General features: G+C 45.6%; 1 protein-coding gene across 1 annotated transcript; it reads right to left on the bottom strand.

Annotated features, from left to right (window-relative positions):
- Positions 1-404: 404 nt before the first annotated feature.
- LOC146185954 (uncharacterized) lies at positions 405-22,258 on the bottom strand. The gene is made up of 4 exons (XM_084606881.1): positions 22,157-22,258; positions 3,309-3,500; positions 2,078-2,365; positions 405-803 (listed from the first exon to the last, which is right to left on the bottom strand). The coding sequence occupies exons 2-4, from the start codon at positions 3,459-3,461 to the stop codon at positions 546-548; spliced, it is 699 nt and encodes a 232-aa protein (XP_084463007.1). The 5' UTR covers positions 3,462-3,500; positions 22,157-22,258; the 3' UTR covers positions 405-545.
- Between the last annotated feature and the right edge of the window lie 2,955 nt (positions 22,259-25,213).

Raw genomic sequence — 25,213 nt, forward strand, 5'->3', positions numbered from 1 at the left:
AATGTGGCCTATAGTCTCTCGCACCCGCAAGTTGCCCATGCAGGGCTATTATCCATGCCTATCACAAACGAATAAGCGTTGAAAGGAGAGCAGTTTCTACGTTACAAAATTTAGCCACTTTTATTTCTGTAAAACGGTTCTATAGCGCTGTTTGGTTTAATTTTGTTCTGCCTGTTTGAGGCAAATGAAGTCATTTCGAGAATATTACTCGTCAGTGTCGCCACCGATAACACGATAACCAGAAATAACATTTCGCCTAACATTAAACCTGGGGTTTAAGTAGATATTAAAAAAAAGTAGAATTCATTAATTGCGCTTTTGACAAGCTTGCAATTTAAGCCTATGTCAAATAATTGGATACACATAATTACGCAGTACGCAGAGCATGAAGCCTGCGTACATTTCTATGAATGACAAAGTGCCGCTGAGTGAAGGAAAACATGGGAGACAAATCAATAACACATTTTATTACGTTCTCGCAAGTGAAAATCGCGAGAACGACAGTACATGACACAATCATCGTGCGTGAGGGATTGAACCCACGGTTACCAAGCGAAACTCGTCTCGTGTTCGGAGCTTTTGCGGGCCTTCGACAAGCAGGGCTGTTCAATGACACAGTATCTGGTGGACATGTTCTCGCTCCCGGCGTCTGCCGATGCTGGAAACTTGTAGGAGGCGACTGACGCGGCGACGCTTCCCTCGGAGCCTTCGGCAGGCCGCTGGCGAAGCGAGCCGCACAGGGTGATCAGCGCTAGCAGTACGCTCGCGACCACGATCACCACCACAGATACGACGTTCATTCTCTGCGCGAGGAAATAGAACACATGCATGCAAGCAGCGGGGACCCCCGTCAGGCCTGGAGGAGGGAAGAGAATTCGCAGTCGCGCAGCTGCTACCCAGGCATGCATACGGATGGGCGCAGCAACTGATCACATGGTCCTGCCAATTAATAGTATGGCAACTTAGCAAATGCTAAATCCTTTCCGTGACCTGCACCAGTCTTAACGCACTCGCTATCGGCACAGTCGCGTGCTTGCATGAAAGGGTTTTTCATTCTTTTACTGACCAAAGCTTCAAGGTTGTCGCTTACTACATGCCCTTTTTCCCACATTGTTACCATTCTTTCTCCTCCGGAAAACGAAACGAACCTAGTAGTAGTTAGCGGTTATTTAATAAATAAATAAATAAATAAATAAATAAATAAATAAATAAATAAATAAATAAATAGAATGGAAAAGGTTTTTGCAATTTACGGCACCTGCTATTGTATCCTGAAACCTGAACTGAGACCAGCCGGAGGAGAAGGGCAGCTAATTAAGAGCTAGAGGAAATCAAAGGGGAAAGTGATAGGGAGAAAGGACAAGGGTAAGGAAGTAATAAATCGCCCACAGTTGTACGTGAGCTTGATGAATACCCGGGGTTGTCTTAACATGGCAAAGTTATAGTCACTCAGGCGGGCGTCCACTGGTTACGTAACGTAAAGTACATGAGCGGTAGTGCAGTGGTTAAGATGCCCGACTACTATGCCCAAGAATGCGGGATCGAATCCAGGTCGCGGCGGCCGCTTTTCGATGGAGGCGAAAAGCAAGGCTCCCGTGTGCTGTGTAATGTCAGTGCACGTTAAGGAACACCAGTTGGTCTTCTCTCATAGCCTGAGTAGCTTTGGGATGTTAAACCCACAAGCCAAGCCAGCCAAAGTACACGAGTTCAGGCACGCGGGAAGAGAGTAAAGACACTGGCTTGTGCGTATGACGCAGGATGACAGCAGCATGCCATCCTGCGTCCTCCGAAGTGGTAAAATAGGGATCAAAGCGTACAGATAGGGTGAAATAGTTTATGCACACGACGCAGCTGTCGAGTTGAGGGCTAGTGGGCGGCCTGTTTAAATCATTACTTTTGTCCCTCTCGCACCATCTCATAATCTTGGCGTCAAGGCTAACCCTCCCTGAGTGCTGCTTATCGTATAGCAGGGAACCTAGACATCCTAGCCCGTTCGGTAAAGTCGGCCTAGATTCCCCAGGAGGAGCGCCATGGCCAGCGTCAGATAAACGCCGCCGCGTCGGCGGTGCACGCCTACCTGTACCGCACTTAGCGGGACGTCGCCCTCCTCCTCTTCGGGGCCGACGAGACAGGAGTCGTTGACGCGGACGCGACCCTGGTCGCAGTCGCACACCGCTTCGGGGCCGCACACGAGGCCGGGCCCAGCGCAGCCAACCATCGCGTCGCATGACTCGCCGTACGAGCCCCATCGCTGGCAGGGGCCCAGACCAAGGGACTGCATTCCCTCGGGACACTGGCACGTGCCGTTCACACACCGCGAATTGGCGTCCGTCGTTGAGCACAGCTCCGAGAAAAGGCAGCGCTCCTGCACAGCGGGACAACGATGCGGGCGCGGTCTTCGGAGGCGGGCACATGCGTTACAGTTTTAGCCCAGCTGGGACGACTCCCAGACACGAGCTTTCCTGAATTACTCTGTGTCCACCCTATGCCAGCGAATTTCCCATCACATTTCCATTCAAATCCTTGCCACGCTCGGCTACATTTCTTATTGCTCAGAACTCTATTCCTCATCTGCCACCCCCACCATGTTAAGATGCCACTGTGCGCTTAGTTTACGTTTAAAGGTGAGATGTTGAGCTCGCGACGCTTTCTGAAGTCGTATACGTCTTCTCCAAGTTTTGGAGGGACCGAAGGCCTGAAGGCGCATACCCCGATTCGTACCTTCGCGCACTCCTTAACATGCCCATGTATCGACTCAGTTATCCACTGCGAAGACTCAGTGAAAATATATGAGACGAATACGACCGCCAGCGTCGAGCTTGCAAGAAATATAAAATTTGTTGCAGCATAAAGACACCCACGCGATAGAAACGAAATGAATTAATGAAAATGTGACCACTCTGGTGCCCCTCATGACCTACTATGCATACATAGTCTTTGGCATGTGAAAACCTATCTGCAATTAACACACGATGCTGCACCAAACACATGACGCTGTATGCGCCAACCAATAGAGGTGGCGAAATTCTTTACACTATGGACGCTCCCGACAGCGCAACCACCAAATAATATCGCTGATTTAGACATACACGAAGTTCGGCGCCTGTGTTTATGCACAGATGAGGGCCCGTTTTTTTTTTTCTTTTTCTTTATCAGACAGTTATCATTAAGCGTCTGTTCCAATGCATAGCGAGCTATTAATTTCCGAGGAAAGTATAGGTGCCAATAAAGTGCAACTATGTTCAGCGAATGAACAGGAACTTGTCTGTAGCGAGACTCGGAAAAGAGCGAAATCCCCGTCGACGCACATGCAGTGTTTTCCCCTTGTGGCAGATGTCGTAGAAGCGGTCGTAGGCAGCCTTGCCGTCTGGGCACGAGCACAGAGAGGCCTGGCTCTGGTAAGAGAACCTGCAGGCGGCCCCTTGGGTCTGGCAGTGGCGCTGGCGGCACTCTCGATCCATCTCGGCATGCACCTCCAGTTGAGGGTAGGCCAAGGCGGACTGCGCGGCGACCTCGGTATATAGAGCACTATAACCTCGGTTCAGTGATGGGGCACTCATATATCTCGCTGAAGTAAAATGGCGCAACACGTGAAGAAAGCACATGAAAGTGACGGGCGCCATATTTCACATTTATATATATCACACACACACACGCCCCGCCGGGGTGGCGCAGCGGTTACGGCGCTCGAGTATACTGTTCCCAAGGACACGGGATCGAATATCGGCCTCGGCGGCCGCTTTTCGATGGAGGCTAAAAGCAAGGCGCCCGTGTGCTGTGCGATGTCAGTGCACGTTAAAGAACCCTAGGTGGTCGAAATTTCCGAAGTTCTCCACTACGGCGTTTCTCATAGCTTGAGTCGCTTTGGGACGTTAAACCCCACAAACCAACAAATCAACGCACAGTGTGTGTGTGTGTGTGTGTGTGTGTGTGTGCGCGTGTGTGTGCGTGCGTGCGTGCGTGTGCGTGCGTGCGTGCGTGCGTGTGTGTGTGTGTGTGTGTGTGTGTGTGTGTGTGTGTGTGTGTGTGTGTGTGTGTGTGTGTGTGTGTGTGTGTGTGTGTGTGTGTGTGTGTGTGTGTGTGTGTGTGTGTGTGTGTGTGTGTGTGTGTGTGTGTGTGTGTGTGTGTGTGTGTGTGTGTGTGTGTGTGTGTGTGTGTGTGTGTGTGTGTGTGTGTGTGTGTGTGTGTGTGTGTGTGTGTGTGTGTGTGTGTGTGTGTGTGTGTGTGTGTGTGTGTGTGTGTGTGTGTGTGTGTGTGTGTGTGTGTGTGTGTGTGTGTGTGTGTGTGTGTGTGTGTGTGTGTGTGTGTGTGTGTGTGACATCAGAGGCAGACTCCAGGTAGTCGCGGAGGAGAGGGGTAATTTATTTTTTAGGCATGCTGCCTGTAGCATGTATTGCTCCTAAAAGGATAAAAAAGAGTCCAAATTTCAGCGGTCACCTCCTTGGTTATCCTGACATCATGCACTTCCAGAGTTCCATTGAAGTCTAGCCCAAACTTGAGTGGTACACTCATGCACCACTCTCGCTCCCGACAGTAAATGGACAATTTTTCTCATCTGCTCCCCGCCCTTTTCATGTTTGTCCTCCAATTTTACTCACTGTCGGCACCTGTAGCTCGCCAGGAGTGCGACGATTACATTCCAGCTGTCAGCACATTCTTCTCTTCCATATCAGACAACAGGATGAACTCCTGTTATCTGAAATTTATTGCTTTGTGAATTATTGTGCCTTGTATGTATCCGCCGACTATCAGATAAGTCAGCATTATGTGATTATGCTTACGAGTAGGCTTATGTGCGTGAAAAACTGACGAACTGCCGAATTTCATAAACTACCGGCACCGCCGCACATGAGCCAACAGCAACCGCAAGGAGCATGCACTCCTCCTAAAATCAGTTTGGGAGCCAACATGTTTCCTTGACTGCGTGATTGCATCGCGTTGCTTCATCGAAGGTGAGCGCGTAGTTTGCCGAACACTTCTTTTCATTCGAAGAACCGACCTAGGCTGTGTCTGCACACGCCAGCCGTGCAAGCAGAACCGTACATGATCGTCGTCCAACTCCAGGACTTCTCTAGCAGTGTCTATACCAGCATAATCACAACGTTTCTGAGGCGAGATAAAACTTATGAAGGGAAAAAAAGCCCGCCGGGAATTCAGAAAGGCGTCAGCATGCAAGAGTACGAAATGGCCAGGCTATCGCACTTCACGCGAACATTGGAGGCTTATGCAACTTCACACTCCATTCTTCAGCCGCCAATGACAGCTCTGCTTCTGGTGCCTGTTTTTTGGAAAATGTCATCTGCAACATCCACTACGGCTCCCCTTTCTTTCTTTCTACTTTCACTCCCACCGTCATCCCTTCCCTTACGGCGCGGTTCAGGTGTCCACAGAGCAAGTGTGACAGATACTGCGCCTTTTCCTTCCTGTGAACAAATTACTACTCTCTCTCCCTGGAAATTTGTACAGCTCAGCGAAACCAAGCCAACAGATAATTAGACAAACGTTTGCCAACTCGGCATCGTCGCGTCGCCAGAAATTTGAAGAGCAAGAGGCTCACCTGCCTCAAGGGTCCATTGTTGTTTACTTGAATGCAAGCACCCAAGATAGCGAAACAAGAACAGCAGTCTACTATCCGTGCAGACCTGGCCTTAAAAACACCTCCACGTTTCAATTTACGGAACAACTTATATAATTTTGTGTTGATCTCGTTGCAGTTCAAGAGCCACTATGCTCTGTGGCCATCACAACTGTGTCTCCTGCGGCCCATGCATATTCTCATCCGTACTGACATCCTTCAAGCAGTACGGTTGCTCCGACGTGTCAGCTTCTTCTATGTCAGGACATCCACCAGCTCGCGGCAAGCACCCCGCAGTCTAAACGTATTAAGTCGCTCCAATGGGACATACTGCCTTCTCAAAGCTATGCAGATTTAGCGACCCGGCAAATGACCCGAGGCTCATCATTGCCTCGTCTTCTTAATTTGGATGATACTATACTCTCATTTTAAAGGAACACCTCCGGTGCCGCACACGTCTTCTTATCCCTCCATGTGAGGTAGCCCTCTTCCTCCCTACTGTCTCACCTGTGCAGAGGAGGTTGCCCTTCGGAGGATCTTGGTCGGGGTTGGCCTTACTACTGCCGTCACTCGGACCCCCCGAGTGTCTGATATGCAAGCCCGAAAATAGTGAAGCTGAAATTCACCTCTTGCTGTGGCATTGCCCAGCACTGAAACCTAAGAGAATCCGACACCTGGCGGAAGCAGGTCTTTCAGCGACAAATCCTGCTACATACATTGCCTGGACGCAGGAACCACATCATAGCTCCCTCCTTGACTTCATAAAACCAGGAAATATATTTTTTTCATTAATTTAATCATCTTGTCAGACATTACATACTCCCTTGATGCCCTAAAGCAATAAATATCGTTAAATGAAGTAAAATGGCTCTCGATGTTTTAACTTTCGACTGCCGTTTGCTTAGATATCAATTCAACAGCCTGAACCACAGTGACCCGCAGTCGAACAAGCAGCGTCCATTTTTTAAATAACAACTGGGGAGCACCAACCGCTGTTACGCCGGACGGGGAAGGCAGAAGCTACGAAGGGTCATATGATTTGCACGATGTGGACGTGAAGACATTAAGCTTTCTAATCCACCCACCAATCCATAACCGTCTACCCCCAGTAATCACGACCCACCATAATTCAGCTTGTTCACCCCAATCCGAAATGATATACTGCAATCCACCTTAAACCCATCGCAATCCAGCTTAACCCAACATAATATACTCTTCACCACTATCCCACTAATCAAACGTAATCCGACTCAATTCACTCTTAATTCGACGCAGTCGACCAGAAAACACCCTTAATTCATCTTGATCAATATAAACCCACCGTAATCTAACCTAATCCTCCGTAACGCATTATTAATCCACAAGAGTCGTCCCTTATCTCGTGCAATGCACCGTGCAAATTATTGATTTTTTTTTATTTTTTATGAGGCCACGTGGAGTTTGGCGCCCGTTTCTGATTGGTCCCCTGGGTGATGACGTTACAGTCTTGCTTTATATGTGAGGGTGAAGGGTAAATGTTTAAAAAACGGCTTTTTCGCTTCTTCTTGCTGCATCTGGCGAGTTGCGCGGTATAGCGCGAGCCTAGTAAATTAGTAATTTGTACATTTGTAATTAGCTTTTACGTCTCAAAGCACGCGCGGGCTAAGAGAGACGCCATAGTGGAATAACCCAGAATAATGTATAGGTTCTTTACGCGCAGTGGCATCGAATAGCACAATGTGCGCGCGCCTATAATCATTTTGTTCGGAATGGCTGCAACACCATTTCCTCGGGTTTTGTGCGTCTATGGCAAATGCGTGCTCGTTTAAAGTTAATACTGCACAGCCTCTGCTCACATCACTAATGGGCGAAGAAAGTCCTGGCTTTCAAATGACGGACTGTTACCGTTTGGAATGAATGGCAGTGCCACGTAGTCTCGGAAGCTGAACTCTTTATGGACCGTCACGCATTCGACCCGCGAAATCGTTTGATGGGGGCAACGCACGCGCATTTCGGTACTTTTTGCTTAGCTTTAATTGTTCTGTAGAGAACGACCTCTGTGTGTGCTTGCAACAGTCTACTGTAACTTTAAAGGTCAACTTCTATTTTGTAGCGAAAGCTATATATACACTAAGTTAACCTTGAGCATTTCGCCAGTGCCTGGGTGCGTGAAAGAGTTCCAACTCGGGGCCCTCCTGTAATGTGGGAGGGTGACATCAGAATCAGCCTGCCATGCTATTTGAATTCACGTTACCCCTATTCCCCGCAGACGCGTTCATAACAGCACGAAAGTGGGTTCTACATAGAACGCCGCTGAACTTTGACGCGTTCAACGGAACGCTGGTTGTCGTCGATGCAACGCTCGGTAGCCCGCAGCCAAAGCTTTCGCTCCACGTTCGGTTCAGCAGCGTTGAACACCTATAATGTTTTTTTTTACGAGCGCACTTTAAAGCTTCCAGGCTCCACACGGGCTGACGGAAGCCGCAGTGGAGGCTTCGGGTTAATTTCGACCACCCTGGGGTTCCTTTACCTATAGCACTGGCACCGCATGACACGCCAGCACTTTTTGAATTTCGCCGACAAAGAGAAACGACCAGTTGTTCAATACAAAAAAAAAAAAAAGCAAAAAAAAAAAAAAACAGTGCACTATGATAGGCGGACTGAAACAATCTTCGACTTTTCTTCAATCTGTGTTCGTCTCTTAAGTCGTGTGCAAAAGTTGAGAGACCACGGCAATAGGCAGAACTGCATGCCAGTGCTTCCTGGCGGTTCAGCCACTATTTTCCAAAAATGAATAGGCTGCTCCGCCCAACGTGCTTGCATGCTCACCCGTGCACTTCCGTCAGGTGAGCTTTCTATGCGCGTGAACGGTAACCGCAACGATTCGCGCGGTCTCTACGCGCTTGCCTACAATTGTTTTTCACTGCTGCTCACGCGTGCATTGCAGCAAAGGTGCATTTTCAGGCGAAGCTGATCAGCGTCAGCGGTCCTCGCTGGTTCAGTGGCGCCACCACGCGATTCCTTTCCGCAACGGCCGACTCGAAGCGCGGGAGTTTTGTTTCTTTGCCCGTCGGCTGCTCGACAAAGAACTTTCAGAAGAGCAAAAAGTAGTGCGCTCCATTTTGCGCTTAAACATGTTGTTTAACTCCGTGCCAACATGTACACAAGCGACATCGTTTGGGTACTTCCAAAATTTAAGGGAGAAAAGTTTGAACATTCAATTTAATGTCTGTTACGCAATTATATCTGAAAACAGCTTCCTTTTTTTACAACCATACAATCTTCCTCCCGGTGTGTAACTATCAAAACTTATTTCTACATTTTGTTTTAACACAGTAAATAGAATGAGCTCTTAAAATGCGAAATTGAACGGACAGCTCTTGCGAAAACACGGTAAATAACTAAATAACACGAATAATGGAGACATTTCGACAACTGACGGTAACTGACAGTGAAGCTAAAGCATCAAAGTGGCTTTCCTCCGATACGTAAACATTCAAACCACACGTTACACTCTCGTCATGTCACAGTGGGTCCCGCGAAGTGCGTACGTCCGCGGACTATGTACGCCAAGTGACCAACCTCATCAATTCGCCGACGTGCTATTCCAGATGCTCTCAAAAACGAGAGCAACCGGCTCCAAAATGTAGATACCTTGCCGTTGCCGGTACTCTCGAAGCTGTTGGCTATGGTCGCTGTCGCTCTTGTATTTTAGTTAGCCAGGTAGATTTACACTGAAGGACAACGTATACACTTGGTCGCCATCATGTAACCGCGTTGCATACGCAGTCCGAGCAGCATGCGGACGAAATTTCGTCCCATTGAGGATAGCGTAGCTGTTCAAAGGTGAAAGCTTCGTTGAAGTGAATGGGCTGTACATTCGCGAGAATTCGCAGGAGGGTACTTCGCTTATGTCATGAAGTCAGCGCTTGTCACTTCAAACGGACATTCCTTCAAGCTGGCGCCCGTCGCGACTACTGCGATCAGCTGCTGAGCCCGCCGTCGTAGCTACAAACATGACAACAGCGTATCGATAAACGTAATTCAGAACACGTGCGACGAGAATAACCGAATAACCTGGAGGCAAGACGGGGTATGAGGCACAAAATTAACTACCGTGGAGCTTAACCCTACACGGTGTGCCTCACTATCCACACTGCTGCCCGGGAACCTAAAAATTCACAAATCCTCATTATCAGTCATTAATATTTTTGATATCATTATTTTCTTTAGCTTGAATGAAATGCTAAAGGCATTTTAATGCGCATGCGAGTTGCCCGTGGCGACGCGGTCTAATATTCAGCAGAGCGACGTCTCACTCCTTTGGGGATGAATAAAACGATTGAGTACCTTGAGCACAACCTGTGGTCCACTGGGCAGACTGATGGTACAGGCGATGCTCGCGTTTCGAGCTCCCGGGGGCGTAACTATGGCGAGCAGGGAATCTGAAACCACCACGGTACCGAAGAAACCCGTTCGCGAGTCGACCGAGACCACTCCGCTGCCCCTGACCGATGAGGCGTCCCAGGAAATGTTCTCCGCCGTGTCGCCGATAGCCGTAGCCGCTGAGCAGCTGAAGAGCATAGGTCGGCCGTCAGCACTGGCGGGACGCAGGGCACGCAGCCGAAAGTCAGGAACCAACACGCTTGCTGGATCGAGCAGCCACTGTTCGTCTATGTAGTTCAGATGACTGTACGGAACGCCGGCGATAGCACCGGAAGAAAAGGCGTATGCAGCCACCATCAAGGCGAACATAACCTCTTCTTGTTCTTCTTCCTCGTCTCGTTTCTTGCCATCGCTGAGCGCCGATTCTGTATTTCTTTCTTTAACGTTGCTCATGAATCGTGGCTGTGATTGTTCACCTCTGCTCAAATGGCGTCTAACTACGACAGGGGACCATGTTCTTTCCAGGCGGCCTTCAGATTTTTAGACTCTTTTGTGCCTTCACATACGTGGCACATATCCACCACTAGGCGGTCTAGCGTACTGTCAGAGGAGTGACAAAGCACGAGGCAATCCCTCAATTACTTTCGGCTATAGATAATTCCCGCGAGGAAGGAGTGCACTAAAAAGGCGCGTTTTCCTTTGATGCTGTGCTTGATTATCGTTCCTGTTTTAGAAGGCGTAAGACAGCGGCCTGGATCCAATGTGTTTTCGTTTTCTTTGCGTTAGAGATAAGAAGCTCACCGATAAAAAAAAAAAAAAAAGTCCCGATTCTGAAGCTTTTACCACCTGTCACTTACAAAAGAAAAGCAACCTGCCACTGTGGATGCGTGTCGTCGTTCTGTAGCCTCTAGCCCTCTACTACCTGCCACCGATGCCAAGAGCCACCTGGCACGCTTGATAGATGGCAAAATGGAAAAAAGGAGTACCTTTCCTTTCCTCTCAGAGGGAAGATGCGGGAGCGATGAAAGTCAAATACTTAGTTATGCCGAAGTACGCGCGTCAACTAAACTGATCCCCCAAGTTTAGGGCACCAAGACAAATAAAGTCATTCATAACCCCCCTCCATGTACGGTCTTTGTCAAAAGTTTACAGCCTAGGGGGTTTGATTCTGACCCACACCATGTGGCCAGTATTGTATTCTCAGTGTTCCAAATTCCGTGAAGGTGACAAGAATATTTGTCCTACCCTCTCCAATGGGGAGGACTTCCACGAAAAGGAGCACCAGTATACACGACCTAGAAGCAGAGCCCCTGGTCGCTAAACTTTGACAAAGACTAGATATCCGCAGTCATTAGTGTCGTTAGGGCTATTAACATGCATAAATAAGCAAATAAAAACGCTTGTTTAAAACACTCATTGCGATAAAATGTTCTCCAGCCTGCGTTTCATTACCATGAGATCACGCACAGGTGAATGTCCGGCGCAATTTTTAAGGTAAATATTTCCATAGGCTCATGAGTGTGCATCCATGAGTGCATCCATCTGCAGAGAGTTTCACACACAGACTGTCAATCAAATGACAGCGGGGTTATGTTTAACCTTTAAGAAAAGAATCATCCTTCATCGGGAATCAACTCTTACCCCTCCGGTCACCAGTCGAGCGCGTTCTAAGCCACGCGTCATGCCAACGAGGTTGTCATGGAGACCGCCGCCGCTGACGTCATGGAGCCTCCTAGCAACCACATGATGTCATGGGAAAGGGCGGCAGAGCTACAGTGAACTACTGTAGCGGAGCGATAATGTCGAGAGGAGAGAGCGGTGGCGCGTTGAAAAAAAAAAAAAAAAAAAAAAAAAAAAAAAACCTATAAAAGTTTGTGGGCGTCGAATCCGCTTCAGGCCCTTCTGGCGCTTCCGGCTTGTGTCGAAAGGTCACGTGGCTATGAAAACGCCGCGTGATAGGAGCGACCCCACACTTGAATGAGCACTACAACGAAAGCGCGCCGAGGAACGACAAAGTGAAAGCTATGCTTTCACCTCATTGCACTTAAATGGTCCAATGTACCGTTCTCGAATTTTTTTCAGCTACTTCTGCTCAGAGTGAGCGGTGTTTAAATCCACACCTTTGCCGCCATTATTTTTTTAATGCAGGCAAGTCTTGCTTTGCTGCCCGACTAAATAACGAAAAAATAAAACCATCCCTAAATTAGTTTCATCAAACGCCTCGTAAGATAATCAAACAATCAGCATCCTTTTGCTGCTTTCACGCTATGAAAGACGAAGTGAATAAAATTATTATCAACATATCTAAGAAAGAGGGAATTTATAAATATTAATAAATTATAATAGTAATAATGATAATAATAATAATCAATCAATCAATTTTTATTTAATGTGCGCAGCAACAACTATATGGTATTTGCGCTGCAGCAGAAATAACAACACAAAATGCACATGCAAGATTTACATACACAAAGATAGAAGACAAAAGAAGAAACAAATAACACATGAAATGAAGTTATATGAGTGAATGAGGCACGGAGAGAATGAAATCAGTGAATAGCATGTCTTGTAGGACACACACACACACACACACACACACACACACACACACACACACACACACACACACACACACACACACACACACACACACACACACACACACACACACACACACACACACACACACACACACACACACACACACACACACACACACACACACACACGCACGCACGCACGCACGCACGCACGCACGCACGCACGCACACAAACACACACACACACACACACACACACACACACACACACACACACACACACACACACACACACACACACACACACACACACACACACACACACACACACACACACACACACACACACACACGCACGCACACAACGATAGAGAAAAAGAACAAAGAACAGTCGCAGCAAATGCATGGTACTGAAAGCACAAGCTAAAAATACAGTGAAATAGAATAAAGAAATACGATTGAACGCGAGACAGACAGATTAAAATATAAAATTTCAAAGTTAAAATATAAGTACGAAACGGATAAAGGCAGTTAAAGGTACAGACAGCATTGAACAGGAGAGCAAAATTGAAGTAAATACAATATATATTGTCACCAACACACGCAGCAAACAGAAGAACAACCGAGCTGCCTTCTTTTTTAATCAAGCGAAACTCGAGACAGACGAGGACGACGCACAGCCACGCGCCGACATTCGGCCACTTGGTGGCACTAGAAGATGGGCAGCGGTGTGTCAATATGCTAGAAAGTGGAAGTTATATGGGATAAAATAATGTTTAGAATACAACGCTAGCAACGCCACGAACATCCAACATAAATGAAGAGAGTGAGTTTCGAAATATGTCAATGTGAGGACAAAAAGAATTTAACAACCTCTGTATTCTGTCCAGATGGGGCGTGGCAATGCAGAAACGTAGAAGTTTGAAACAGTCTGAATTCTATTATTCTCTTTCGCAGAACGTGCAGTGGAATGTACTCTATGAGTTGAGGGCACAGAATATGTCAATCTTCCCTGACGCGACGGCAGTTAAGAGAAGAAGATGCGGTGGGGTACTCTCTGTGGAGCGAGAGCAGGAGTTGCGCAAGGAAAGCGATATTGAAATATCCGTGAAAACGTTTGCTGTACTTTGTCAACCTTGTACGAGTTCGATTGGCAAGTGTCATTCCAAATAACAGTCGCTTACGCCAAAAGCGGCAAGCATATATATGGATATTTACGGCTTTAAGACCTGAAGTGCATGGGGCGCGGAATTCTCTCGAAAGCCTGCAGATGAAACCGAGGGCGCACGGACCGCAGAGCAAAGCGTTTAGTAGGAGGGGAGAAGCTGAGGGTACGCCCAAAAAATACACCAAAGCCAATAATTGCATCAACCCTGTAGCACAGAATGCACAAAATAAGGGTAGAGAAAGCTTCGCATTTTACGAGTAAATGAGAGAACCCTAGTTTTTTAAGAATTCAAAGTAAGCCCATTCTTCGTGCACCAATTAGAGAAAGCAGATATGTCCGATTGCAAAGACAAGCGATCTTGAAAGAATGTATTACCTTGAGTATAAAATAATAATAATAATAATAATAATAATAATAATAATAATAATAATAATAATAATAATAATAATAATAATAATAATAATAATAATAATAATAATAATAATAATAATAATAATAATAATAATAATAATAATAATAATAATAATAATAATAATAATAAATCAATCAATCAATCAATCTTTATTTAATGTGCGCAGGAACAACCATGTGGTCTTTGTGCTGCAGCACAAAAAAAAAAATGAAAAAGCACAAACATGTTTACACACACAGAGAGAACACAAAAAAAAAAGAAATAAATAATACATGAAATGAAACTGAGACGAAAAGTATCACGGAAATTAAGCAAACAATGAGTATCATCACTTATATACACAGTGAGAGAATTTTTTAGCACACCAGGAAATAAAGAAAAAAAAAAAAAGAACGGTAGGTAGAGAGGAAAAAAAAAAAAACAGATGACTGACATTGATTATAGTAATATAGAAATATACATAAAATAAACAACCATTCCAGGCGCAACAAGTGCATGGTACTTAAAACACAGGCTAGAAATACAGAATAATACAATAAAGAAGTAAAATTGAACAAGGGACAGTAAGATTCGAATATAAAGTTTAAAGTTGAAATATAAGCAAGAAACGGATAAAAAGTAGTTCAAGATACAGACAGCATTGAACAGGAGAAAAAGCAAAAAGTGAAGTAAATACAAATTAAGGCTAGAAAGTGGGAGTTATATGTGATAAAGTACTATTTAGAATACAACGCTACGAACATCCAATGTAAATGAACAGAGCGAGTTTTGGAAGATGTCAAGGTGAGGACAAAAAGAGTTAAATAACCACTGCATCCTGTCCAGAGGGGAGTGGGAATGAAGAGGAGAAACCTGAAATGGTCTGAATTCCCTCATGCTCTTTCGCGGAACGCGCAGTAGGATGTACTCTAAGAGCTGAGGGCACATAATGTGGCCATGAAGGAGTTTGTACAGAAATATGATATCAAGTCTGATACGACGGCAGTGAAGGGAAGGAAGATTCAGTTGGGCGCTCCTGGTGGAGCGAGAGGGGGAAGTTGCAAAAGGAAAGCGATAATGAAATATCCGTAAAAATTTTTTTTGTACTCTGTCAACCTTGTCCAAGTTCGATTTGCAAGTGCCATTCCAAACAACCGACGCATACTCCAAGACCGGGAGGCATATGGACAGGTACAGTTTTAGGAACGGAAGTGGAGTATGGAACTCTCTCGAAAGTCTGCAAACGAATCCGAGTGTGCGCATAGCCCGCTGAGCAATGCGTTTAGTGTGAGAGGAGAAGCTGAGGGTGCGGTCAAAAAGTACACCAAGGTCATTAATTTCATCAACCCTATCCAACAGCACAGAATTGACAGAATAATGGTAGAGAAAGCTATGTGTTTTACGAGTAAAGGACACAACCCTAGTTTTGGAAGAATTGAGGGTAAGTCGATTCATCGCACACCAATCAGAAAAAGCAGATATGTCCGATTGCAACAACACGCAATCTTGAAAAGAATGTATTACCTTGAATATTTTTATATCATCAGCATAAAGAAGAAACGAGGAGTTCTTTATCGCCGAGAAAACATCATTAATAAAAACGGAGAAGAGAAGCGGGCCTAGTACTGAACCTTGAGGAACTCCACTCGTTGCAGGGTAAACGAAAGAAGTCTGTCCATTGACACTGACAAAGCAGAAGCGATCAAGGAGATAGTTGCGTAGGAGGGCTACGAGAGAGACTTCAACGCCAGAGAGTAGAAGTTTTTCAAGAAGTAGTGAGTGAGTAACAACGTCGAAAGCTTTGCTCATATCACAGTACACAGTGTCAACCTGACCCCTCTGAAGGACTGCTGCAGAGGCATACGTCATAAACGTGACTAGGTTGGTGGAAGTAGAGCGACCCGACATGAAGCCATGTTGATTCGGTACTATGATATGTTTGAGATGGAAGGAAAGTACGCTGTGCAAAGCTAATTCGAAAAGCTTAGAGGTTGCACATAGAAGAGAAATCGGACGATAATTGGAAACATCAGTTTTGTTTCCAGACTTGAAGACAGGAAACACGCGTGCCATTTTCCACACGCGAGGAAAGGCAGCATTTTTTAAACAGTTATTAAATATGGCAGTCAGTACTGGTACGAAGATATAACTGAAGGCTTTTATTATGGCAGCTGGAACGCCATCAGGTCCAGGAGACAAAGATGGTCTCAGACGCTTAAGACTCTCAGTTATCAACTCCTCGTCAAAGAGAATGGAATTAGATAGTGCACCAGGTGGGAGGCAAACGGAATCACAATGTGGATGTTTGTAAACGGAGGAAAAATGTTGTGCAAAACTGTCGGCAACATCCCGAATTTCCGAACCCTGAGAGTCAACTAAGCTGATACTTAAATCTGATTTAATGGAACGCTTGCGAACGTAACGCCAGAACTGACTAGGACGATTTGAGGCATACCTCTCTAAAGACTCAAGATAGGAGTCGTAGTCCCGCTTGTATAAGCGTTTGCAAAGAGAACGCACACGGCGAAACTCATCTGCCCAATTGTGAAACCCAGGGCGTTTCGCTTTACGATGGGCCCGTTCCTTGAGCTTTAACGCCGTTATTAGTTCCCTTGAAAACCAGGAAGGGAACTTCCTACGCGTAGGAGTATGCAAAGGTATGTACCGACGCATACCATCAAGAACTATTTCTGTAAAGCGACTGACTTGTCCATCTGAATCATTAATGTCATTTAAAAGGGACCAGTCGACGGAAGAGAAGAAATTGAAAAGACCGACATAATCACCACGTGCATACGCGAAACGGGGCGAATTCCCCACCCGATCTGAGTTAGTAGAAGGTGAGGCAGAGACAGCAGTAGTAACTAGAAGCGGGGGGTGAAATTTGTCACAGCGAGTCAGCGGTATGTCCGAACTCGAGACTCGAACACTTTCAAAATTCGATAGACAGATGTCAAGAATATTACCGCAACAGTTTTCAATGAAATTGTGTTGCTGCAAAGAGTTAAAGGCTATGAAATCAAGTAGAGAGTTACACTTACTTAATATGTAATGATTGTTGTGAGAAGAAATAAGTGAGTTCCAGTTGATACCAGGAGTATTAAAATCACCTAAAATAAGAAGTTTGTGTTTGCTATGACGGGTTATAACATGTTCGATTGAGAGCAGAACATCAATAGGCTGAAGGAGGTAGATTCGGAGGAATGTAGAAAGCTGCAAGTAAAAGTTTTTCATGTCGATTTAAAGTGAGCTCGAGCCACACACATTCTTCAACAGTTTCCAGATCGGAACGTCGAACACACTTCACAAAACTGTCAATAGCAATGAGCACTCCACCTCCTCTTGATTTGGGACCTGTTTCAGGGCGGTCGCTACGAAAAACAGAGTAATTATTTGGAAAGAAATCATTGGAAGGAATATCACTTGACAGCCAGGTTTCGGTAACCACAACAGCGGTATAACAAGAGGACAAGACGCTAGAAAAAAATTCTGATCCCTTAGTCCGAAGACCTCGGGCGTTTTGATAATAGATATCCAAATTAGGGGCCACTGCAATTTTGCGTCAGTTCAGAGAGATGAAGCATATCGTCGTAAAGCTTCCCACGAAAGTCCTTGTATATGCAACCCATCGGCCACATCGAAGGCTCAACAAGCTTACTGTAGGATTCTTCATCAACTTCAATATGGAAGGACGAGTAGGAGTCGTACCTTGTTTTCAGCTGCCGGCAGGAAATGGGAGTAATATTCACTGATTTTAGATGGTTGGTAAGGTCTACCGATGTAGTATCGGGACTGAGTTTAGAGACGAAAATAGTCTTCGGACGCTTCTTTTGGTAAATGGCAACGTTCAGGACAGATGAGCTCGATGCGCCAGTAATGGCTCGACTTCGGTGCTTCTTCATCTCACTGGGTAAGTCAACCGCACGGCGAGGAGCAGAGGCAGAAGATGAACAGGGAATATCTCCAGGAGTCATCCCTCGATGAAGAGCGGCGGAGTAGTCCACAGATGGCTGCTCCTCACGGGTAGGATTGCCCACGGAGACAACGAGAGGACGCTCGACGAGAGGACGCTCACACTGCGAAGCAGCGCACCGCACAAGCTCCTGGCGTAGGCCGCGAACATTGGCACGTAAAGAGGCGATAACCTCGGCTTGTTGTACGAAAGCCCGCGAGTTTTCTACACGAAGGCGCTCGTTCTCTTCCCGTAGCTGGGCAACCTCATCGCTCAGAAAAGAGATTCCCTCAAGCGCGTCGAGGAGGAGAGCCCGTAGCGAGGCAAACTTACCGCCATGTTCGCCGGTCGCGGCTGAAGGGGGAAAACCGGTCGGGTGGCTGGGCAGGAGCGGGGCACCAGGGACTCTAGCACCACCGTCGCTAAGACTAACACCGTCAGACGACGACGACGCACACAAATTACACAAATAATAATAATAATAATAATAATAATAATAATAATAATAATAATAATAATAATAATAATAATAATAATAATAATAATAATAATAATAATAATAATAATAATAATAATAATAATAATAATAATAATAGGTGCACTCACTTTCTGGGATAATTTTAAGGGCGAATTTGGCGAAAGCAGAATTTTTACCTGTTCTCAAGGAACGTTTAATAATCAACCTCCGCTCTTGTTCTTATTTTTTTTTTTAATTAACGGAGGACTAAAGCTGTTGAGGGCAGGAAGGCCAGAAGTAGGAATTTCGGGTCTATTTGAAGAAACTTGCGGCTACAGCACGTAACATCCCGGACGATATTACGAGTGGTATGCGAAGTTACGAACCGAAAGCTGACACTGTTGATATACATTTGCTGACTATATCGGTTTTAAAGGTAATGACGAATTCAAAACATATCCCTGTCGTGTTTAGAACAATGAAAAGCAAGCAGACGTCTCCGCCCTGACAAAGCGCACCAAACGCTTTTCTTTTTGCATTTTGCCAAGAAAAACTTCCTGCGAGCCCAGCATGCCTGCGACTGCACGTCGCCTCTTCCTTATCGCTTCATGACGCACGTACGTAAGTGCACCATTTCTGTCAGCGCGTCGCCGAGTGAATTTCCATTCGCTTGGTCTCGGTGCATTTTTTTTCTTTCTCTTTTCTTTTTCTTTTTGAAATAAAGTTTTCTCTCTCTCTCTCTGCGTATCGATGAGAGGAATAATGAAGCTTCTAATGTAGTCATCATTTGAATGAGAGAGGCGCAGCCCACGAACAGCTATTTTAGCTCAATTCATTCCATGAGCGAGACTCGGTTCACATCGAGAAATGACATCGTGGAACAACTACAACAGCTTACCATAATTGTGTATACTATATATATGCTATACTGCGCTGGGTTATGCTTTCCTTTGTTACGTTATGCTATGCTATGCCACGTTATGCTACGCTGTGCCATTCTCTGGCGTGCCCAAAAGCGATGCTCCATGCATATTCTCGTTCTTTAGTGTCCTAGCTCTGCCTACATTGCACTAGCGTTTTATGCTATATATATATATATATATATATATATATTAATGCTCTCGTTGGCTGCAGAGGTTTTAATCATTGTGTTATATATATATATATATATATATATATATATATATATATATATATATATATATATATATATATATATATATATATATATATATATATATATATATATATATATATATATAAATATATAAACACAATGATTAAAACCTCTGCAGCCAACGAGAGCATTAATTTTGATATCTTGTGCTGCATATTTTTGTGTTGAATTTGATTCTGTGTCATATTTAGTCCCGCATAAGTTATGAACCATGCGCCCTTGCTGTAACACAAAAAGAACTGCACTCTCCATCACTGCGAACAACGTTCTCAACTTTCCCAATCCAGCAAATCGTTTTGCCTACCCTGAGCTCGAACGACTCCAATGTCCTCGTTCTTTCTTTCAGCAGCGGAAAAAAAAAAAAATTAGTGACTACTAAAGTAATTGGTCCCCCTCCCTATTTTATTCTATACATCGCAATTATTTTACTTGCCTTCTAATGAGGACGTCATCTCCCTTATTCGCACCGACGTCTGCATTAATAATACCAGACCAGGTTCCTATAGCAGCTGACATAAGAGATATTCTTGTAGTGAGAGCTTCGAATCGATGACTAGGTCGTCGTTTAAGGAACAGATATTATGGTTGCCTCGGCTGCTCTATATCTGCGCCTACACCGTTTTGAACCGGACGACTGACGATTGCGGAGAAGAAAAAAAAATAGAAAAATGAATGCACTAGGGTGGTAGAGGAATACGTCGGCAGTCTAAAAAAGCGAGCCCCCTCCCCTTCTAAACCGATAACGACTCCCGTATCAGTACGACTGCAGACTGTAGACAAGGTCATCCACGACTAGATCCATATGCGTACGCTCATTGCGCGACATGATAATGGGGGCCGACGGACTAGCGCGGAAGTCAGTGGCGCGACAGTCGGACAAGGACGCCGAGCTCTGTTTTATTTTTGCATTATTTATTTCGTTCAGCTAGTGGCGACCGGCGCCGCGATTTCCACACGGTGGAGAAACGCGCGCTATCTAGAAGTGCCGCGCCCCTTCTGTTCATTGAGAAAAGGGACGGGCCCGTACTTCCCCTTAGCGTGCGTAGTAGTAAATGCAACTCTTGTTGCAATAACTTCGTGATGATAGCCTATTTGCACAGCCGGTTAGTAACTCCTGCCGGTAGCGGGAAATGCTCGCGGTACTTGTGAGGCGAATGTGGGCGGATACTGCCAATGGTCAGTACGTGCCTATATCTTCTTCTTACACAAGGTAGAAGAAATGGGAGAATCCTCAAAAAGAGCAAACTGCAGATACGCCAGATTCCAATTTTATATATTTCTTGTCCTGTCACGTAAAGAATGCAATCACCTCTCCGTTATTTATTTCCTGGGTTAAAAAAACAAACAAACAAAAAAACGAATACATGTACGTTCATTGAGGGTCCCAGCGTTGCTGATCAGCCCGTTGCCCGTGATTCTTTGCAGGTATCTGCATTAATTCAAAGTGAAAAAAAAAATACCACCAACGAAAGCCCATTGCGATGCACGGAGTGGTAATATAATCACAGATGTAAACAATATTCCAGTAGCATATGAGCATTTCGTAACAGCCAGGAACTAGAGAATAATATATTTCGGTGACTCCTAAAGAATTGTTCTTCTCCGAAATTTAAGTATTTAGTTCCAGATTTAATTCTAAGATTGATATGCCAGATGGCACAACTGATCAGCTATTGTGAACACATCGTAAAAAAGAGAAAAGAGCACGACTTTTCTTTTTTTTTTGTACTGAAGCACAGACATCGGCTGTCGCGACACGTACGTGACAGAAAAGAACAAGAACGAAACACAGAAGCTGAAGTCTTTGCCGAACCGTCGCGTCAAAGACGTCCTCAAGACTACGTCGCCCTTCTCGCCCGAGACGGACATATCTTGTCTTTGTGCGTACTCATGTATAGACGCGTCGCCGATGCAGGTTGGGCAACCTCGATCTACACGTTTTTTTATCCGACCCCTGCCATTAATGCAGCAACCGCGAGTATTCAATATGAGTATTGATGAGTAAGTATCTGTGAGATGCATTGGGCCGATTTAGAAGACAGGGTTATAGAGATCACGGTTTTAGCAGTATATTGGTGCACAGACATAAAATCAACGCCTATCTAAAAACAGCCCTTCTGACAGATTTTGAAGCGCTCTTTCAAAGCTTGTATAGAAGACCGAGTTTGACGCCCACATAGCCAACTCCCAACAACTTGATTTTCAAAACGTGCAGGTTCCGTTGCTTGCTCCACTGCCCGGAACTTCAGATCAGATCGGTCTACTTTGGTGGTAACAAAGGTAAACGATTTCTTTGCCAGACAGACGTATCGGATGCTGGCGCCAGCACCAATTTGTTTCTTTTTTATTGCGAAAGCAATACTACTCTCATTTTCAGCCCTTCGCGTAGCCACGGTCGGAAGGCTCGTGATGGCTGTAACGTCATACCAGCTGCGAGAGATGGGCTACCAAGTCGAGTCGTCGGATGGCGGCGGCGGTGGGTAGGCACGGCGAGCCGCGAATGAGATGATGACGTCACTGTGACGTCATACCAGTTGCGAGAGATGGGCTACCAAGTCGAGTCTTGGGTGGTGGTGGAGGTCGGCAGGCACTGCGCGCTGCAGCTGTAGCCGCGCTGCTACCGAGTGGAGGTCCTGCTGTGAGAGGAAGAGGAGGAAAACGACACTGTAATGTGCGCTTTGAACAGTGAACACACTTTGTCGACGTGTTCACGCAGCAGTCACGAACGTTGGAACGCAACAAGGCGGCAACGACGCATTCAGGAAAAAGAATAAGAACGGCAACAACGGCTTGAAAAGGAGCGTGTTGGTTGTGCTGCTCGACAAGTTATTTTATTTATTTATTCAAATACCTCACGGGCTCCGATTGGAGTATTATGTGAGGGGGGGGGGTACATAACTGGGGTGCGAAACAGAAGCATGTAGGAGATGACCGGCGCCGCGATTTCCACACGGTGGAGAAACGCGCGCTATCTAGAAGTGCCGCGCCCCTTCTGTTCATTGAGAAAAGGGACGGGCCCGTACTTCCCCTTAGCGTGCGTAGTAGTAAATGCAACTCTTGTTGCAATAACTTCGTGATGATAGCCTATTTGCACAGCCGGTTAGTAACTCCTGCCGGTAGCGGGAAATGCTCGCGGTACTTGTGAGGCGAATGTGGGCGGATACTGCCAATGGTCAGTACGTGCCTATATCTTCTTCTTACACAAGGTAGAAGAAATGGGAGAATCCTCAAAAAGAGCAAACTGCAGATACGCCAGATTCCAATTTTATATATTTCTTGTCCTGTCACGTAAAGAATGCAATCACCTCTCCGTTATTTATTTCCTGGGTTAAAAAAACAAACAAACAAAAAAACGAATACATGTACGTTCATTGAGGGTCCCAGCGTTGCTGATCAGCCCGTTGCCCGTGATTCTTTGCAGGTATCTGCATTAATTCAAAGTGAAAAAAAAAATACCACCAACGAAAGCCCATTGCGATGCACGGAGTGGTAATATAATCACAGATGTAAACAATATTCCAGTAGCATATGAGCATTTCGTAACAGCCAGGAACTAGAGAATAATATATTTCGGTGACTCCTAAAGAATTGTTCTTCTCCGAAATTTAAGTATTTAGTTCCAGATTTAATTCTAAGATTGATATGCCAGATGGCACAACTGATCAGCTATTGTGAACACATCGTAAAAAAGAGAAAAGAGCACGACTTTTCTTTTTTTTTTGTACTGAAGCACAGACATCGGCTGTCGCGACACGTACGTGACAGAAAAGAACAAGAACGAAACACAGAAGCTGAAGTCTTTGCCGAACCGTCGCGTCAAAGACGTCCTCAAGACTACGTCGCCCTTCTCGCCCGAGACGGACATATCTTGTCTTTGTGCGTACTCATGTATAGACGCGTCGCCGATGCAGGTTGGGCAACCTCGATCTACACGTTTTTTTATCCGACCCCTGCCATTAATGCAGCAACCGCGAGTATTCAATATGAGTATTGATGAGTAAGTATCTGTGAGATGCATTGGGCCGATTTAGAAGACAGGGTTATAGAGATCACGGTTTTAGCAGTATATTGGTGCACAGACATAAAATCAACGCCTATCTAAAAACAGCCCTTCTGACAGATTTTGAAGCGCTCTTTCAAAGCTTGTATAGAAGACCGAGTTTGACGCCCACATAGCCAACTCCCAACAACTTGATTTTCAAAACGTGCAGGTTCCGTTGCTTGCTCCACTGCCCGGAACTTCAGATCAGATCGGTCTACTTTGGTGGTAACAAAGGTAAACGATTTCTTTGCCAGACAGACGTATCGGATGCTGGCGCCAGCACCAATTTGTTTCTTTTTTATTGCGAAAGCAATACTACTCTCATTTTCAGCCCTTCGCGTAGCCACGGTCGGAAGGCTCGTGATGGCTGTAACGTCATACCAGCTGCGAGAGATGGGCTACCAAGTCGAGTCGTCGGATGGCGGCGGCGGTGGGTAGGCACGGCGAGCCGCGAATGAGATGATGACGTCACTGTGACGTCATACCAGTTGCGAGAGATGGGCTACCAAGTCGAGTCTTGGGTGGTGGTGGAGGTCGGCAGGCACTGCGCGCTGCAGCTGTAGCCGCGCTGCTACCGAGTGGAGGTCCTGCTGTGAGAGGAAGAGGAGGAAAACGACACTGTAATGTGCGCTTTGAACAGTGAACACACTTTGTCGACGTGTTCACGCAGCAGTCACGAACGTTGGAACGCAACAAGGCGGCAACGACGCATTCAGGAAAAAGAATAAGAACGGCAACAACGGCTTGAAAAGGAGCGTGTTGGTTGTGCTGCTCGACAAGTTATTTTATTTATTTATTCAAATACCTCACGGGCTCCGATTGGAGTATTATGTGAGGGGGGGGGGGGGGTACATAACTGGGGTGCGAAACAGAAGCATGTAGGAGATGGTTATTTTAACATCGTTATGTTCAAAACGTTAACATTATACAATGGCAAACACAAGAAAAGAGAACAAAATTTGAAAAGCACACTATAGAACACACTTCAGTAACAGCACACTTCAGAACAAAATGTTGCTTATTTTTTCTTTGAAAATAACATAATCTGAAATGTGAACAATGTTATCAGGAAGACTATTCCAATAAATGATGGCACGGGGCAGGGCTGATGAGTTGAATGCAGTGGTTCTTCCCGAAAGGCGTTTAAAACTGAGGTGATTATGCAATCGGTGAGATGTGCGGGCCGGTTTTGTGAGAGGTAGTGTGAAGGAATGATGGCTATAAACAATTTTATGGAAGAGACAGATAAGTGCTATTGTTCTGCGAGATTCTAAGGATGGAAGGGATAACGACGCCTTAATGTTAGTTATACTGGAATGTCGGCAATAGTTGCGAGAAATGAAACGAGCGGCACGATTTTGTACGCGCTCTAGGGAATGAATTAAGTAATGTTGGTGGGGTGACCAAATGGAAGATGCGTATTCAAGTTGTGGGCGAGTATAACGAGTTGTGGGCGTTAAGTATAACGAGACCCGGAGGAAACGGCGTGCAGAGGAGACGTCGCAATAACGAGCTGTACGTTTGAAAAGAGACGGGAAACGTCACT

The sequence above is a fragment of the Amblyomma maculatum genome, chromosome 6, assembly GCF_055883805.1.
Source record: "Amblyomma maculatum isolate TAMU_Amacu chromosome 6, ASM5588380v1, whole genome shotgun sequence".
Lineage (NCBI taxonomy): Eukaryota > Metazoa > Arthropoda > Arachnida > Ixodida > Ixodidae > Amblyomma > Amblyomma maculatum.

Coding starts and splice junctions, on each gene's coding strand:
- LOC146185954 (XM_084606881.1), bottom strand. CDS start 3,461: ATGGATCGAGAGTGCCGCCAGCGCCACTGCCAGACCCAAGGGGCCGCC. Junction 2,366..3,308: donor ACAAGGGGAAAACACTGCAT/GTGCGTCGACGG, acceptor CCCGCTGTGCAG/GAGCGCTGCCTTTTCTCGGA. Junction 804..2,077: donor TCCCGCTAAGTGCGGTACAG/GTAGGCGTGCAC, acceptor TTCCTCGCGCAG/AGAATGAACGTCGTATCTGT.